The sequence below is a fragment of the Cinclus cinclus genome, chromosome 5 (assembly GCF_963662255.1).
Source record: "Cinclus cinclus chromosome 5, bCinCin1.1, whole genome shotgun sequence".
NCBI classification, from domain to species: Eukaryota; Metazoa; Chordata; class Aves; order Passeriformes; family Cinclidae; genus Cinclus; species Cinclus cinclus.
This window is the reverse complement of record NC_085050.1, coordinates 71,594,985-71,612,988: the sequence shown is the minus strand read 5'-3', so window position 1 is coordinate 71,612,988 and position 18,004 is coordinate 71,594,985. Positions and strand designations below refer to the sequence as shown.

The window sequence follows — 18,004 nt, the reverse complement described above, 5'->3', positions numbered from 1 at the left end:
AACTGATAATCAGGTGTGTGCACATCAATATTTAAAACAATTCCAGCAAATACAGCCCTTGACCTCCCTCACCACCCCCCAAAACAAAAATACTTTGAGTGATCAAAATGTATTTTTATTCCTTCTGCTTCAACACCAAGCATTCAACCGGGTTTGCTGTCGTCACATAGGAGGGGAAAGGATTTTTTTTTAAAAAAAGAGCTTGGACAAGACAGTGAAGTTTTTTCCTCAGCTCTATCAACAGGGTGTCCTTTGTTCTGAAATGCTACAGAAATCATAGTAAGTCTTATAAAAGTTATCCAGTCACTGGAGCACTGAACACTTCAGAATCCGTGTCGCTTGCAAATCCTTGTTTCTTTTTGGCAGCTTTTCTATATAGGAGAGCAATGGAGGAATCGAGTCCGTGGGCAGGTCCACACCTTGGCAGTCAAACTAAAAGGATGAACTGGAAGCACAAAAAGAGAAATAAAGGTGGTGTAAGAAATATTGTCTGACAGGGAAATTCCTGTCCCATGAACACAGAGTCATGTAAAAGAAACCTCTTAAAATTTAGCCTTCATTAAGTACAATAAAATTAGCCACGTGGTCACTGCTGATTTACGTCCCTGTGCTGTATTTGTTTGACACAGATGTCACCCACTCATATTCCTGTTAGAAGCATCAACTTTAAGCCCATTATAAACATAATTTGTTACTGATGGGAACTAGTGAGGGGTAAATGAATGGTTGATGTCTCCCTTTTGGGTGGCCCAGCAGAGAGGAAATGAGCACCCCACACCCCATTTGCTCTCAATCATTCGGGGATGAAAGCTCCTCCTTCTCCCTGGCTCAGAATGGGGAGGGAAAGGAGCAGGGGGAAGGAAGAGGAGAAAACACTCGGATCCTGCTTTTGCATTCAGGGCACATCCCTACTGCCTTATTATCACATCAGAGAGTCTGGACCCATCAGTGCTTTCATTACACAACCATTTCCTCCCCCAAGAATTTCTAATTCTGCCATTTTAATTTGTTTTGGGGACACTCGGCAGCCTGCTCCCCTATCAGAGAGGAAATTTGGTTTATTAGACAACATCTCGGAGCAGTTAATCCCACAACTTTATTTTAGACCTTGAGAGGTCAATGCATAATTTAGAGGGGTTTGGATTCCATTCTGATTGCTTCTCGCTCAAAGACAACCTCAGTTATCCAAGCTCAGCTTTCCCAGGGCCAAAGCCCTGCTTTAATCACCAGATCTGCTGCCACGGACCCTGACCCCTGTGCTTGGCCCACAGGGTCACATCCTCACTGTGCCTGTCCTGGAATCTGCATTTCCAGGGCAATGGGAGCCAACTGCAGCTGCAGCCCCCCTGCAGCAGTGTGCAAAACTCCTACTGAACTCCAGCCTGCAGCACGTGAAGGGTGGGAATCCTGTGCCTTACAAACAGGGAAGAAGGTCCAGCACCATCTTTCCCAGCCACAACCCTGTTGCCATGAATAATTGTTTCATTTCATTTTTGCTGCCTTCGTTTGGTGGTCTGTACGAATCCCAGCCATTACGTGGTCAGTGACATAAAAAGGCACAAAAGCAAAGGAGATAATTTCCAGACAGTTCACAAAGGCTCCTCTGTCACACGGTGCTGCACAGAAATTCTGTGCTGATGGGTCCTGTTACAAGTGGAGGGAATGAAACTTGGAAATACTGTTATTTCATCTTTATGACACATAAATAAGTCAATTCAAATGTCAGTTTTCAATGGAACACGAGATCTCTTGGAAACGTGAGGCCCATTGAAACTTAAAAAGTAACAATGAGGTATAAAAACATCCCGTGTATCTTCAGGACACGGTGCCATTACAGAGCTCAGAGCTGGAGAGACAGACTTCTTTCTAAATAAAAAGCAAAGAACAAGAACTAATTTTCTAGATTCTGTAGTGTTTGTCTCATTTCCCTGAAAAGCTCCTGAAACCAATGTCATGTTTATTTAGCTTTTTAATCAAGAGTTAGGCGGTCCTCTTTTAATTAAAGCTGGGCCAATTCTAATGCATTTTAACAGCTATAATTCTATCAAATGGTCCATTTAGATATTCTTCTTCGACCAAGCCTTACTTTCCCAAAGCTCTCTTTACTCCAGTGATCTGTGGTGTTAGCAGTGCTCTAAGATAAGGGACTGTGTTTGCATGTTACATACAAATACACGTATTTACCACTTGCACATTTGAGCAATGCCCTCCACACAGGACAAGTCAGGAGTTTCTGCCCAGCCTTGCTGACCTTGCCCCCACAGCTCTAAGAACCAAGCACAGTTCATGTCATATTTTTGGTAAATCACCCTTCCATTTCCCTGTGGGCACAAAAAGCAGATATTGAAAGCTAAGCGTGTGTCTGACCTAGAGGTACACGAGGTAGATGTTTGGGAATGAAGATATGTATGTCCTACGTGTATATGTGATATACAATGGCTGCGTTTGTCCTTTCAACTCCAGAAAAGTCCGGAGAAAGAGTTTGTGCTTCAGCAGACTGTTTTGTGTCCAAAACGTTTTTAAAAGGCCAATGAAGTTTTTTTTTTTAATGCACCAGCTTGCAGACTGAGACCCTAAACGACGCGCCCAGCGTCTGAAGGCTTCAGATAGAAACAAAGCTGTCAGCATTAGGCTACTGGAAGTGCACTGCTCGCACGGCCTGCTTGGAACTTAGAAGGAATTGAAAGCAAATGCGGGCAAAGCCCAGCGTTCGACCAACCTCCCAGTCCAGCGAGAGGTGTTCCCATCCTTTGCCCGTGTCCTGACAGACTGCAATTTGTCAACGCGAGGTCCATCCGTCCTACAGACTGGGGTGTCTCCCGGTGAAGGGAGGAGCGAGGCTACGCGCGGATCCCGCTCTGGGCGCAGGGAACGCCGCGTAGCGCCGCCCGCTTCCCTGGGAGATGGGGAAGGCTCCGTGCCGCTCCACCGGCAGCACGCGTGTGCGAACGCTTGTCGGGTTTGGGTTCGGGGCTTTTCGAATTATTCTCTTCTGGTTTGTCGGTCACTTGTTGCTGCGGAGAGCGGTGTCCTTGAGGTCCTGTCCTGACGATGCCGAGTGAGCCGGAGGAGCGGGGCGGTCTGAGGGGGCAGGAATTCGCCTGGCCGGGTCCCCGCCGGTGCTACCTGACCTTCTGCAGCTCCTGCCGCAGCCAGGAGGGCAGCGGCTGCCCCAGCCTGTGCAGCAGCTTGGACAGCTCCACGTTGTGCTCTCGGTAGTAGCTCGACAGAAACGCTCGGGACTGAGATCGGGGTGGGGGGGGGGGGGGGGAAATAAACCGAGATCAGGTTAAAGGAAACATATCCCACAGACATCTGCTCTCACAGGGAGCACTCAGTGCCCTCTCTTTCAAAGCTCGGGTTTCTGGTATTTAAAAGCATCAACCCAGTATTTTCACTGAAAATACCACAATAACAACAACAAAAGGAATCGGTGTGTTTATTTCGGGTCAGTATTAAAAGTGCTCCCATAAATTTCTGAAAAGCCCTCACCTCTTGGTCCATTGGTGGGTATTTCCGACCTTTGCTTTTCCCCAGGCACTTTGTTTTCCCTCCTTCCAATAACTGGCACCAGAAACCTTTCTGAGGGTCGAACCTGTAGAGGATCACATCTTTTAAAAGACCTTGCTACTTAAACATCTCCTGGCTACTGAGACATCAGTGTTAGCCCACAATTACTGCTGCACACCTCTCTCTAGATGACTGGAATTCTGGGCACAAAGGGGGAAACAGCTTTCCTCTCCTGTGTAAACTCTGGGGATTCATTTTTTCCCACAAACCTGCCTTGGAAGTGCCTAGAAGCAGGAAGGTTTTCCCGCTGTGCTCTATCTGCCCTGGCTAATTTCTGTTCTACTTGTCCAGCACACACAGTGAAGTGCTGATCTGCAGGGTCTCCTAAGGAAACCTTCGCTGGTTGGGTGCTGATGATTTAACCTGCCTGAGAAGCTGCTCCCTATCACTGCATCTAAATACCATTTTCGTTCCTAACATGGCATTGCAGCATAAACACTGTCTTAGCAGCCCTTATCTGAAACTTGCAATTTGATTGTGATGTCTGAAATGCAGAGATAGAAGAGGTTTAGATGAAGGCTTGGAAACAGGCACTCGCCGAGGAACGAACAGCACGTGGCGTTAAGTTTGGGATTTATTGCTGTGGGACTTGCAGCAGGCGTAAAACATCCAAACACTGCACATTCCTGCTGCTCAGCAGATGTTGGAGAAGGACGAAGGGTAATTGGCTGGGACAGGGAGTTAATTAGTTACACACCACCTTCCTGCCCCTGCTCTGTCCGTGTGACATGGATGCACCTGCAATTTCCTGCTGTACAGAAGAGAGCGAGTTTCAGGAGAAGGGTGAACCTTCTCCACGGGCTTTTACTTGCCCAGCCCATTAAAGCAGGCCTGACCTTTGTTTCCTAAATTGTCTCTGTAGCTGTAGCAATTAAAAACAAATAAATCATTGATTAAATGGCTATATTGATGATAGATTCATTTCTGCTTTGGCCTTTCCCATCTGCTCCTTGCATGGTGAAATGCTTTAGCTGCCTTGCATTAATTTCCCAAGAGGAGCAGCAATATCGTGTGCTGGGTAAAAGGGAAGCTGCAAAACGATGCCCCAAACAATATTTCTGCCTCAGAAGGAGCTTATTGAACATTATGAAAAAGATGTGCAAATATGGGAAGGGGCAAAGAGGGTGAGACAGTTCGGGCTGAATTCAACCCTCTGCGTTCAGAAATCACAGAACTCTCAGGGCTTCTGTAAATGTAATTGGGCACAATGGAAGTATTTATTTAAAAACAGTGATAGCCCTAAGGGTAAAGCTACAGGGGAACGTTTGAGAGCTGTCAGCAGAAATCTTTGGAGGCCTGGTTGTCTTCCCTTCCCTGCAGAGTAAGCCTGGGGGAGAGGCAGGGCTTTGGGGAGGCAGTGCCTGATGCCAGAGGCAGGGAACGCCTGCGAGGGCAGAGCCAAGCAATGCCACCATTAGGATCTGTCTCTCATCTCTGACAGAATGTAGCAGCCCTCTAAGGGAGAACATTTTCCTAAGCACACTCCTCTCACCTTGTGTTTTCCTCCAGCCCTGCCTCTGTGTCCCCTCTGCTCCCCTCCCATGGCTCTGGATAGTGCTTCTCTTCTGCCTGCATTGGTTTTACTCTCCTGCAAGACTTTCACATGATTATTCAGGGTGATGGACTTGTTGCTCAGTGCTGTTCACAGGACTGGGTCCTTAGGCTGCTTCCTGACACCTTTAAAAATGTGTGGTGTGCAGTTGTCAGGCAGTAATGACTAGGAACAATCCTATGCAATCTTTTCCCCTTCGACAAGCCCTACCCGAAAGCAGCTACATACTTTAATGCACTTTCCCCTTCCATCCCAAATCCGTGCAGAAGTGTGTGCTTCCACAGCACATTTGCATTCTCAATGCCTCCAAACAGGGAGTGCATAATTTTATGGATCTGTTTACAATCCGTTTTTCCTGTCCAAACCAGTATGAGAGGCCAAATTTCTTCATGCTGTGCGACTCCACTGACTTTAATTTAGTTCCAGAAAGGGAAGATGTATGTCTGTGGGTGTGGATTTTAAAAACCCAGCAGAAGGCACTGCAGATGTGCAGTTGTGAGTTGTTCAAACATCAATAGCTCAGCTCTGCGATCAGACTCCTCCTCCCCTCTATCCGCTTTGGAAACCAGTGACTTAAAAAATTGCCTCCTGAAACCCAACATTTTCCCTCTAGAAAAAGGTTTTGGCAGAGCAACTTTCTTAAGCACTGGAGTCCTACTTTGAACCTCTCCTATGAATAATCTAGACCCTCCCAGGAGAGGAAACGTTACATAAAAGGTAACTGTAAGCAGAGAGGAGCAGTGTGGGGCAGCCGGGATGTCCGTGGTTGTGTTTCCCTCAGGCCCAGCCTGCAGGGAAGGTGAAGCAGAGGGAGTGGGCTCGTGCTCTCTGCTTCCACAGGGACTTGGAAAAGCAGTGGCAGGATTCTGAGCCCACAGATATCCCAGGGCTGGGGCTGTAGGGAGATGATGCTCCTCACACAGAGAGGCTCAGGGCAAAAGCTTCTTACAATTTTCTGCTGGACTAAGAGGGGAGAGGGGAATTCAGCCCACTCCCGCCCCTGCAGGAGTCTCAGCCGTCCATGGAAATCCAGAGAGGAAAATGGGATTAGGGAACGAGTGCTTCTAACCCAACCTCTGCCAGCAGGCTCCCACCGGAATGATAAAAACCCTTAAGCCAAACTTTCCACACCTGACAGTCCAGGCTTCAGCTCCTGGAGACTGACAGAAGAGAACCTCAAGCTTTTCAAAGTTATCCTTGTCCTGCTGTGTTGTCTGCTTGTAATTAATAATCAAGGGATCCTGGTGGGAGGGGATGTACCCTGGGATCCCACAGGGCAAATAATAAAAGCAATGCACTCACGTTAGGGCTTCAGAGTAATTGTAATGAGGAGAGACTCCCAGAAACTTCTGTACTTCATCCATCACAGTAGCAGGGTCACTTCTCAGCTGCTGTCCATCAATAATGAGCAACTGCAGGGGTAAATATGGCACTTGTTTGGAAACAGGACTAAGGTTAGCAAAACAATGGCATTGTTTCACTCCTGTGAGAACCTGGATTTAAACTAGCGCGTGACTTTGTACAGTGCTAAAAACATTCATATGGATGAACTCCTTTTTAGGTTTACTTTTTACTTTATTGAGTTGAATTTACTTAGGTGGGCGCCTTGTAAGTCTGTGTGTGCGTGTTGTTCAAATGCAGGAGTTAAACGTCCCAAGCCAAACCTGAGTCTCAGACAATTCTGAGAAGGAGAGATAAGGAAAGAATATAAAATATTGTTGAGGTTTATGGTGTGTCTGTGGGAAATCTTGAGGAGAGAAGGCAGCAGCTCCAGGTGAGGGCAGAGGAAGAGCCCAGGGAACAGGGCATGGGATGCTCAGCATCCTTTGCATGCTCAGAGTTTGCCAGGACATCCCCACCTCCTTTGGAGGAATAAGTTGGGATGAGGTGGGTGAGGAGGAGACATGGCCTGTTTGCTCCCAGGGCAATACTGCCCTTGCCGCCAGCTCAGCAGCTCTGGGCAGGACTTCCCTCCCCATTTATGAAAGAGTAGAAAGGCCAGAGATGAAAGGAGGAAGTAAATGGCTGTCTGTGATTTTCTCCCTTCTCCTGGAAATGGGATTGACCTGCTTCTCCTCTCTCTAGTATAGCTGGGCCTGTATAAAAAGCAAAATGAGGATTGCAAGAAGGCAGAGCTAGTTCTTCTTGTTGTTTACTCTCCCTCAGGTCCCTGAGAAAGTAGGCAACACTCAGCTCTGCCTCCTTTCTGAGGAAATTCTGTCCCACCCAGAGCAGTCTCTGGGGATCCTTGTGTTCATTTGCTCACTCGTGAAACAGCCTTTTACAGCTTTGTCTTACAGCAGGTGCAGATATGAACTGACATATGACCAGGTCCATGCATAAAGACTGCCCATGCATGTACTTTGTAGTACTGAAATGTTTGCTTTAGGTCGTTTTTTCTATTATTACTTCACCAATGGAAATATTCTTTAGATCTATGCATTTAGGTACATTTTTCATGGCAAAGGTTATAAAAGACAATTCAATGAAATATCTGAAGAAGGGGCTGAAAGAAGGAATCTATGCTCCAGCCCGGAGAAAAGCCAATTCCGTATCAGGATCAAATAAATGTGAAGCTTTCTATGACAGGGACTGAGTGGGAAGCAGGATGAAATTTCTACTTAGCAGAAACCCTGGCATCTTCTAAATGGATTTGCCAGACCTTCCCACAGCGTCTCCTGCTGCAGCTGCAGCTCCCTCGGGCCGCGGGAGCCCCGGGGACTCCCCCGGGCCGTGCCAAGGCTCGGTGAGCTGGGTGGGACCCGGCCTGGCCTTACCTGGGAGGCAGGGAAGTGCGAGAGCCACCTCTGGATGTGCAGCGCGTACCAGCCGGGAGTCAGGCAGCGCCTCTGCAGCGCCCGCATCTCCGGCGGCGCCCAGGGGCCGCCCGTGATCACCTCGTAGAAGTTGAATTTCAGCGCGGCGGGGTCCTCGTGGGAGCGCTGGTGCTGGAGGGACATATTGGAATACGTTTCACAAGGATGATGGAGATGAAGCCTGAAATGCTGTGGGAGCTGCCGGGAGGGCCGTGCCGGGAGCACTGGGCTCCCCCTCAGTGCCACCTCTGCCAGGTAGGAGAGGGATGGGGGCCAAGGAGCAGGGCGGGGACACCATTCAGTCCCGGCTCCCCTGGGGAGTGAGGAGTCACTGTTTTACTGCTTTGCCTTGGCAGCTGTAAAGGCGCCAATGAGATTTTACACGGGTGCAAACTGCAGCCCCTGGCCACGCTTTATTCCTTGCAGAACTTCCCGGCAGTATCAGAAAAGATGTGTTTCATGCTTACCCCAACATTATTAATCTGAACTGCATCTGAATCTAAACACTGCATTTAGTGTTTCCTTTACGTGCAGGCCTACGACGTGTTTCACGAGCACGCTCATACATTTCTCTAAAAACAGAACTTTTAAATAGTGCGGGTTTCGTTACAGAAGGGTGTGCGCTCTGGAAAAGGCAAGGAACATCCTCCTGGAGCTTCCTGGGGAAAACAACAGGCTTGCTTTTGTTTCCAAGGAGAGAAAAAAGCCAGTGTCTCCAGACACAGCTCTTTTTAACTCCTTGGAAACTTCAGGAGGCACTGGGTCCGTTTGTGCACGGCTGCACATTGCTGAGCTCGCACGCTGGGGGAAGGGATGTGGGCTCAGATCCTCGGCGTCAAGAGCCGCGATTCCCTGCCTGGGCCAGGCTGCTTTTCCCTGTGTGTCTCCCTGGGCGAGGAGCACTGCTCTCCCTCTCTGCCCTGTCAGCTGTAATTGAGATTAAACTGTTTGTTTCCAGCTGGTGGCAGCTCTGTGCTGGGAAGTTTCATCATTTCTGACACCGGTGTCACAGGTGCCAAGTGCAAAAGCTGGCATCCAGCATCCTCCTGCTTCCACACGATGCCAACGCTGTGCAGTAACTCCCATTACTTGCTCAAGGACACAGATTCCCACTGCTGCCAGCCACCATCCCCTGCCACTGGTTCTGCCGTGCACTCCTTGAGGCTTAGAATTCCGTACCTGGTACCAGGAATAGGCGCGGTCGGAGGGGTCGATGAGGATGGTGATGATCTTGGCCTTGGGGATGAGGGAAGCAGCTCTCTTGGGAGCTTCCTCAGAATGGAAATAGTTGGCACTTTTCTCAAAGAGGAGGTCGGTGGTGACGTTGGAAGGAGTGGGGAAGAAATCCATGTACCTGGGAGGGGAAGAGACTTGTTAGAATTAGCAGCAGCACAAAAGGGTCTCGGCCCCATGCCTCCCATCTCGTGGTGGCTGAGAAGGTGAATTTTCAGACATAATTCTCAAGATGCAAAATTGAATTTCTCAGCTCAGCCCAGACTGGAATAATGGGAATGCATCTTGGTTCTTAAGTGGCGCTGGTAATAGCTAAAGCCCTCATGAAGTCTGGTAATTAGGTTTTTCCTCTGATGGATGGGATTTTTGCTAATAACTTCAGTGTCAAAGGGATATCTTTCACCAGTTTGGAGTGAGTTCAGTTTTAGCTGCAGTAAAAAAATGGGAAAAGCTTCAGAATGTCAACATTTAATGTCAACATTTAAATGTCAAACTGTTTAATTTTAACATTGTTGAAGCACTTCATTTTGGAACTGACATATCTTTGCTTCTGGACACTTTCAGAATGCAAGATTTGAATTTTGGCTTTGAATGGTCTTTTCCATTTCAAACTGATTGGATGGATTCTCGTGAAGAGATAAATGGAACGTTACTTTATGAAAAGCCACTTTGGAAGAAACAGAGCGTAAGTCAGTGCAGCTACAGCTATGGCCAGACAGAGATGTTATTCAGCATGACAGAGCTCATGACAGAGCTGCCTCTTGCATTCATTTGTGTGAAAACTCAGAAAGTTCTTACTGCAATATCTAAACAAAATTAGGGGCTTGATTAAAAGTCCCATCATTACCGATTAGATCCTCTTTCTATCTGATAATTCCAAGCATAACGAATTCATTCAGTAATTAAGGCGATGTCACACCCGCTCCTGGAACTGCTCCACTGTGATTTTCCATGAATTAAGAATGAACACCTCGTTTTTGTCATCCTTCTTACCAGTCAATTCCCTTGTGGTAGTTGTTGCCGTTGAAGAATTGAACTTCCTCAAAAGTTTTTGGACTGGGGAGATTGCTGATAATGGAAGGATGCATCAGAAGGAATAAATAAAGGGCTGTTGTTCCTATGACAGCAAAAAGAGATGCATTAGGAAATAGTAAAAAAACCCCACCACCTTTGGCTTTGTAGAAACTTTTTAAAAGCTCAATTTGTGCTTCTTACCTGTTTTCTGGGGTCCTATCACCAGGAATTTGGGCAGGTGGTCGCAAGTTTTGTCCCTGGACCAAATATCCCTGTGTCGTTTATCGTCACACGGGTTCTGAAGGAGGAAAGGTGGTTGTGGACATCACACTGGGGGATCCCAAATGTTTGCAGGGTTATGCAGTACTGCCAGAGCCCTACACTGATCAGTAAGATCCCACAGCGTGTGTACAATGCTTTTGAATGACTGAGGACTAGGTTCAGTCATTAGCAGAAAAAAAGGGGGAAAAAAAAAGATTGAAACATTGATTTAATCACGTTTCCATTTGAGGTTAGAATGGAAACCTCTGAATAGCTTCAAGGCATTACTTTTTGAGCTGTCAGAATGGTTTTGGATGCACGGGGCTTAGTGCCAATTTTCATTTACGTGAGAATGCAAAAGGGAAGGACAAAATAGAAATGTGGGATATTATTCATCTCCTTATCTTTCTACTACCTATGAATGCAAAATAAAAACCTCTGAACAAAAGGCCCCGCAGAAGAGGCTGGGACAGGCTGCTCTTCAAAGCAGTTATCATACAGATGCTGCTTTTACACAGTGTTGACTGGTAACAGAGGATACACTTTGCTGGTGAATAAAATTAACAAAATATGATGGAGAAAATCATCAATTGACGGGAATTGCTGCAGCCCAGTGGAAATATTATAGATTTATGCTTCCTTTGTAGCCGGGCCAAAAATAATAGGGGAAGTTTTCTGCACCGTTTGGCCAGTGCAAACCCCAAGTAACTGCACAGGTTTCCTTGGTGCCACCCTGGATTTATGCCCGAGTAGCCAAAAGCAGTGTGGCTCCTGGTATGCAATTCAGAGAAGAGGCAGGTACGTGTAACCATTAAATTACAGTGCTGGTATCACACTCCCACGATTAAAAAAACCTTTTCAGAGGAAAAGATGCTGGTTCTAATGAGCTGATGGCAGCTGGAGGAGGAAGAGGGGGTGACTTTACCTGCCAGAGAGGGTCTGTCTGCTCGGGGAAGAGCTCAAAGTATTTCTGAGCCAGCTGCACGGGGGGCAGCGTCTGCAGCTTCAGGTTTGTGGAGCTCTTGACAAAGCTGGCAAGGTTGGCAAAGGTGTACAGGCCCAGGCGGTCGTTCCCGTAGTTGGACAGGTGGGTCATGAAAATGCTGATCTGGGGGCAAGAGGAGCCTTTCAGGCACGGCACACTGAAAATCCAATATGCTGTTTCCTCCCAGTGCTGGCTGCTTTGCCTAGAATATGGATCTAAGTAGGGGAATAAATTTGGACACAGAAACACTCCTAGGCTTTGGGAATTACGGTATCTCAGTTAAGTATCTCTGTCTTTTTTTTTTTTTTTTTTTTTCTCCTTAAAGCTGGTATCACTTCTGGTTTTTTATTAGCCTTTATGTGGCCACTGCCTTGTAGATCTCGTGATTTATTTCAGAGGGATAAAGAGATTTTACAAGAATAATGTGACAAATGTGCTTCCCAGCATTTTCTTTCCACGAGGTGATTAAACTCATGTTTGTGGCTGTTTTACATGTAGATTGGTATTATTTACTTTTATGAAGATGGCACCAAATGGAATGTTGTCACCTGGCTGTTTTTGTCAGTGCATTGGCCTGAGACAGGATGGACTGACAATGAAATCTGATTACAGCTGCAGGCAGATTTGGGGCACTGAAGCACCTCATGCTGCAGAAATTAGCTGTGGACAGTGAGGACACCTGATTCCCAGGTAAATGATTTGCTTTGCAGAGATAACTGTGTCCAGGTGAGCCTCACTTTGGCTGATTAGAAATTGGGAGGAGTTTATAAAGTCATGTGCAGAACTCTTGCTTTTTTTCCCTGTTTGAAAGCTGCTGCCGGAGTCGTGTTCAGGTCAGTGAATTTGGAGTTTTTAAATTCAAAATTAATTGATTTCATGTTGTGGAGGGCTGCTGGATGTGGTTTGAGTGCTGCCTTACTCAACCCAGGCATGGGGGACAGTGTTTGGGCAGCACTCCTTTGGAGCCTGGAGTGAGGGTCAGATATGCTCTAAAACACCTCTGTGTGTGTCTCAGGATGGTTGTTAGCACTGATCCCCCTGGAGAGAAAGCTCTTCCTCCAGCAGATTCCTGCTCTCTTGTCCCAGGCTTGTTCCTAGCTCATCATCAGGGGATAAGAAGCCACCAGCTTTCCGCTCTCAGCCTCTCCTGTGCCAAGGTGGTGCTTCTTTAACCACCAGCCCCCAGTGTCTGCAAATGTGTCCATTAGTTGGTTAAATTATTAACAAGGCTTTTAGTACTCCTCCAAGGGGGAGACAGATGAGGCTTGGGAGAAAGTGTCCCTCTTGGCCACTGTGCACACTTTAGGCCACAAAAGGTAATTTATTCTTTGCTTTTATTCTGCTCTGGGTCTTGGCTAAGCAGAGACTGGAAAGTGTACAAGTTGTCTTTTTCTGGGGATTGATTTGCTGGTTTCCATCCTGCACCTTTTACAACGCTATGCATTTGATGTAAACAGAGTGAATCTTAAAATTACCCTGAACGTGGTGCATGTCTCTATGTACTACCTCAGAAACTTATCAGGAAGGTAATAAATCATCCTGTCCTCACAAAATAAACCCCCAGCCAACTGAAACAGATCCTTGCTAGTTCAACTCCTGTAAATGTGAAAAGTTCTTCCTGCAAACTGTTTTGAAGTGATGAAAAGCAAAACACTTGCAGGAAATGTTGATGGAGAATATCACCTTGTCTCAGGAGCGTTTGTTTGATGAGTGCTAAAGGGTCTGCCAATGACATTTGATATTATTGCAGCAAATGAAGTGTGCAAGTAAATTTGTGTGCTCTTTGTGCTTTGTTTACACTTGAAAATGGATGAGATTGTTTTTTAATGCTAAAATGTGCTTGTAGGAGATGAGTATTAGTTTATTCTAGGAGTTTCATTAGGCTCTAAGCCAATTTAAAGATCCAATTAATCACTCTTTGTGGAGTCAAAAGATCTTGGGTGTCTCTTTTGACTTCTTTTGCTCCCTTGGTCTTCTTGGAAGTGAAAAACCTCCAGAGACGATGCATTATTATTCATGGAATAAAACAGGATTTAATTTTTTGCCATCTATCTCCAGATCAGTGAGGATGAGAGGCGATGGTTTTAACTGTTTGTGTTTAGATCACGGATGATATCAGATTGCTTGCAAACTAATGGCAGGACCACGACACCATTTCACTCCGTGGTTTTTGTTTCTAGGGCTATTTCATATCACTTATATCTAGAGTTTACATATACGGTGTTTTCTCTATATGGAATGCAGGCTTGTGTTGTAAAGAAAATGAAACCTACAGTAGCTAGTAGAGAGAAACAAAGGGCTTGTTAAAAGAACTATTGGAACTATAAACCCGTGCCTTGAAACTGCATTCTGTGCTCAGAGTTTGCGTGCTTGCTCTGCATGCACAGCCCTATTAATGCAGAATAAAGAGCTTTTTACCTTCTGTAACTGCCAAACTTAGCCCAGCTTTAGCTAAAAGTTTGTTTTTGGAGAAAGATGAGCCATCTGCCTCTGGAGGGCACGGCGGAAGTGCAACGCCAGCTCAAGGATGGCAGTCCTGTGTTAGGAATAAAATATTGGCTGATTGCTTTCTGCTGATATCTTAAACTCTCCCTATTCATCGATCAAGCTCTTGAAATGAAAAAATCCATTAGCAAACTTAGGTATAAATGTGCTCCACCTCATCCTCTCAGCCGTTCCATAATTAAACAGGATCGGTGTTCCCTTTTAGTCCTTTCCTCCTGCTGCTTGTTTGGCCCTGGCCCATTGCTGGAAAGCCCAGAAGCCAGAGATGGGTGTCATGTGGGAATTCCGCTGTTGCGAGAGGAGATTGATGCTTACTGTCTTTGGAGTCTTTTTCCCTGCCTTCTCACCTCTTAGTAAGATTTGCCAGAAGGGAGCAGTTAAGGCAAGGGGCGTAGCTGGGCCCCGTGCAGAACAGAGCAGGGTCAGGCAATCCGAGCTGCTCTTGCCGCAGTGTGCGAGAGCATTTCCTGCTGGGCTCCTCTCCCACCAAAACGAATTGTGCTCCTCCGCGGCTCTTCCAGCGTGCTCGGGAAAAGCCCCGGCACGGCATCTGCATCCGGCAGCCCCCTGGATTTCAGGCTGTGCGAACTGGGATGGCGGGGCTGCGGAGCGCACACCTGCCGGGTTTTCACGCGCTGGTCCCCGGCTGCTCGGGGTCCGCCTCTTGCGGTCCGGAGCGGCTCGTCCCGCTCCCCCCCAGCAGCCCCCGGTACGGGTCACGGATCACAGCCGTGTCCCCCCGGGGCCAGAGCCCCGTTCCCTGATCACCGATCCCCTGATGCAGCTGCTCGTGCGGCTAGGAGGAAGCTGCGAGGGAGACTTTTGTGTTGACAAAGCGCTAATTTTAATAATGACAAATGGCTTCTCCAGAATTCAGCGCTATTCTATTCATATTCATGACCCTTCTGCTGCTGAAGCAAAATCATTTATATGCCTGAAAATCGCTCGCCTTTTTTTTTTTTTTTTTTTTTTTGGACTCTTACTCTCCTTCCACTTTGCACATCTGTTTATACTTTAATGTTCTTGACAGGATAATCAAATATTTTCCAAATATAATATTTCTAAAGAAAGCAACGAAGTCAGTGTTTGGACAGAAACATTTTTGTCTTTGATTGAAGGGGAAACAAAACCACTGAATGGCACTTTATTTCCTGTGCCCATATTCATTACCGGGTCTGCTCTCCACCTCGAGTGCTCCCAGGATGGGAGTGGAAGCTGCTGTCCATCAGTGGTGGGAAGTGGCCTTGGGACAGCTGTACAAATGCTGTAGAGCCTCTAGGTTGTTTTAAAATTCCCTACTGGAAAAGCAAAATTGCTTCTCATTTACCCGGGAACGCTTTCTACTTTTCCGTTGTTTAGTTGGCAGGATTAAATGAATTCCTTAGTATTGACAGAACAATTCTGTGCCTTGTTCCTTCCCTTCTGAGACTACAGTTGCTAGGTTTGATTTTTATTTTTTTTTCTATTATCTCTCCAAGTTTTGCTGCTAAAATAAGGGCTAAATCATGAGCATATTCCCACACAGCCACTGTTCCCCAGGTCATTTTTGACAACACAGGTGCATGGGGTCCCAGATGAAGAAAACTGGTTGGGAGGTTCTAATCCATTAGTTATATATATATAAGTTGTATTTAAAAAAAAAAAAAAAGAAAAAAAAATTAGAAAAAAATGGTGGGTTTTAGCTTTTATTTACTCTTAGCATGTGTTCAGGGGCTGTGAAAAAAATAACTGCTGCTCACGATGAATTTGTGCAATTGCTGCGTAGCTGCGTGAGGGTGGAAAATCTGAATGGATGTTTTATGGCTGTTTATTTATCACACTGGTGTAAGTGATCAGCAGCACAGCTAATTGTGGCCAAAGCTGAATGAATTCTGCTCAAATGCACTGCTGCCACTCACATCTGTGAGTCTACAGCAATTCAATCCTCTTGTTATTTTCATTTCCTAGTGAAATTCATCATACAGGAATTTGTTTTCTTGCCATCTGTGTTTTCTTGTTGAAAAGACTTCCTTAGACTTTAAACTTTCTCTAAGAAGAAAAAAAATAAATCTATTCAGCTCAGACATAAGAATAAACTCAAGTTCTAATTCAGGAAATAAAGCAGACTGAAATGGTTTTGGGTACTGCTGGCTTAGGTCAGGCTGAACATGAAGCAGAGCTATGGAGGACTAGGGACATCAAGGCAAAAAGAAGTCCAAATGATGATGATGAGTTTGGATAAGTGTCCATAAAATGGCAGTTTCTCTGCCTTTTCTCCTTAGAGCTGAGGTAAATTAAGATCTGCTTCTAACTCTGCTTGAAATGATGGGATGAATTATGTCTTTAATCCTTGACATGACACTCTGTAATCTCCAGGTGGAGGAAGGAAATGTAATCCTGGCATTCCCTATGGAAATGACTGCCCAGGACCCTTCACACCAAGTTACAGAACAAGTGTATATAATTCTGTTTATTATGACCACTCCTATAAACACTATGTAAGAGTTTTCTCCAGGATATTTTCTTTTGAAATGCCTGGCAAGTTGATGTAGATTGGAGGTGTAGGAAATTTATCATTTGTTCTTATAACAGTTCTACTGTCGTGTTGCTATCTTAGCAGTTTTCTGACTGCTCTGGATTACAGAGTGTTTGTAAATGATGATTAATTAATCCAGTTTGGTGGCCTACTCTGAGCAAACAAACCTCAGAGTTCATTTAATTCCCCACTCTGGTTTCAGAGAAAAAAATAAAAAAAAAGCAGCATTTTCAGTTCACTAGAGGATATAATATTCTCAAATCAGCCACTTTCCAATGAATTTTAAATGGTGAGGAAATGTTGTTCTTGTCCACTTACTTCTACTGAGGATTCATTTTCAATAATCAGAGAGTTCTGAGTCAGCTTGTTGTCACCTGAAAGGCTTGCTCTGGACACTGGAATAAATTATTGCATGGTGTGTGCATGAAGGTAGCAGATTGTTTCCCTAATACCCCCTTGCTGACACACAGTCGTTTACTGCTATTGCTGCCATCACCCAACTTGCTGGGAAGGAATTCTGGTAAAATATCAAAACGTGTGGAGTGGAGCAGAAGCCTTCATAAAGCAGGAAAATGTCATGGAAGAAGGAAAGGAGATGTGCTATCCTTGAAATGTTTTCCTCATGCTGTGTTTCAAGCTAATTAGTTTCTAAATATGCTGCTGAAGGCTTGAGTTTCCATGGGATAGTATTTCCCTGCAATAGCTCTGTGCAGCCATGTGGGGTGAGGGGGGAAAAAAAGACTCAAAAACGTGAGGAAGGTCAGGCTTGATTAGGTGTGTTTATGACCATTAAGATAAATTCTGATGTAACTTGTTAGCTTGTAAAACTCCCTCTTAATTTGGTAGAAAGACCCTTTCTTAGGTTGGAGAGAAACGAGTCTGTCCCTGTGAGCTATACCCTGATAATTGCAGCTCCACAAATATTGACACTTTTTAGTGGGGAGGTTGCCTGCCTGCTTTCTCCTGTCCCCACAATGTGCTGAGATGCTCAGTTCACAGGGCCCTCAGCAGAACCGTGCTGTGAATTACTCTTGGATTGCAGCACATTTCCTACAATGCCCAAGGTTATTTTTTATTCTTTCTATAGCTATACTCAGAGAAACAAAGCAAATAAAAAGAAAAATATTATCAACACTCAAGATGTTCCATAATAACATTCCCAAATCTCTTGTGGAAGGTATAAATTAACCCCTCTCTACATTTACTTTTAATATTCCAAAGCAATAACGTGTGATTCTCCTCTGTCTCTGTGATGAGAGAGAGCAGGGAACAAGAACAAAACCTTCCAAGTGTGGCCCATGCGGGATGTGGAGAATGCAGATGTAACAGGCTGAAAATGAGCAATAACCCTTTAGACACAGTGAGAGTTTAAAAATGGAAATGCCTTTAAGTGGCCTTCAGAATTAAAAGCGTCCCATGCCACTTCCGAGGGAGTTGGAATAATAATGTACATTATTATGGGCTGCCTTGTAGCTTCTGCCAAGGGGAGTTCAAAGTTACCTTTCAATCACAGGTCTGATTTTGCTCTCCACAACCAAATTCTTACAACAAAA

General features: G+C 45.6%; 1 protein-coding gene across 1 annotated transcript in view; it reads right to left on the bottom strand.

The window, feature by feature from the left end:
- Positions 1–3,122: 3,122 nt before the first annotated feature.
- The window catches only part of LOC134044690 (bifunctional heparan sulfate N-deacetylase/N-sulfotransferase 4), a 51,333-nt gene continuing 36,451 nt past the window's right edge, over positions 3,123–18,004 (bottom strand). The window contains exons 6-13 of the mRNA XM_062494022.1: positions 11,372–11,554; positions 10,387–10,483; positions 10,165–10,288; positions 9,118–9,292; positions 7,900–8,070; positions 6,425–6,534; positions 3,493–3,595; positions 3,123–3,242 (exon numbers count right to left, since the gene is read on the bottom strand). Of these exons, the coding sequence (XP_062350006.1) occupies positions 3,123–3,242; positions 3,493–3,595; positions 6,425–6,534; positions 7,900–8,070; positions 9,118–9,292; positions 10,165–10,288; positions 10,387–10,483; positions 11,372–11,554 (1,083 nt within the window). The remainder of the gene's footprint in view (positions 3,243–3,492; positions 3,596–6,424; positions 6,535–7,899; positions 8,071–9,117; positions 9,293–10,164; positions 10,289–10,386; positions 10,484–11,371; positions 11,555–18,004) is intronic.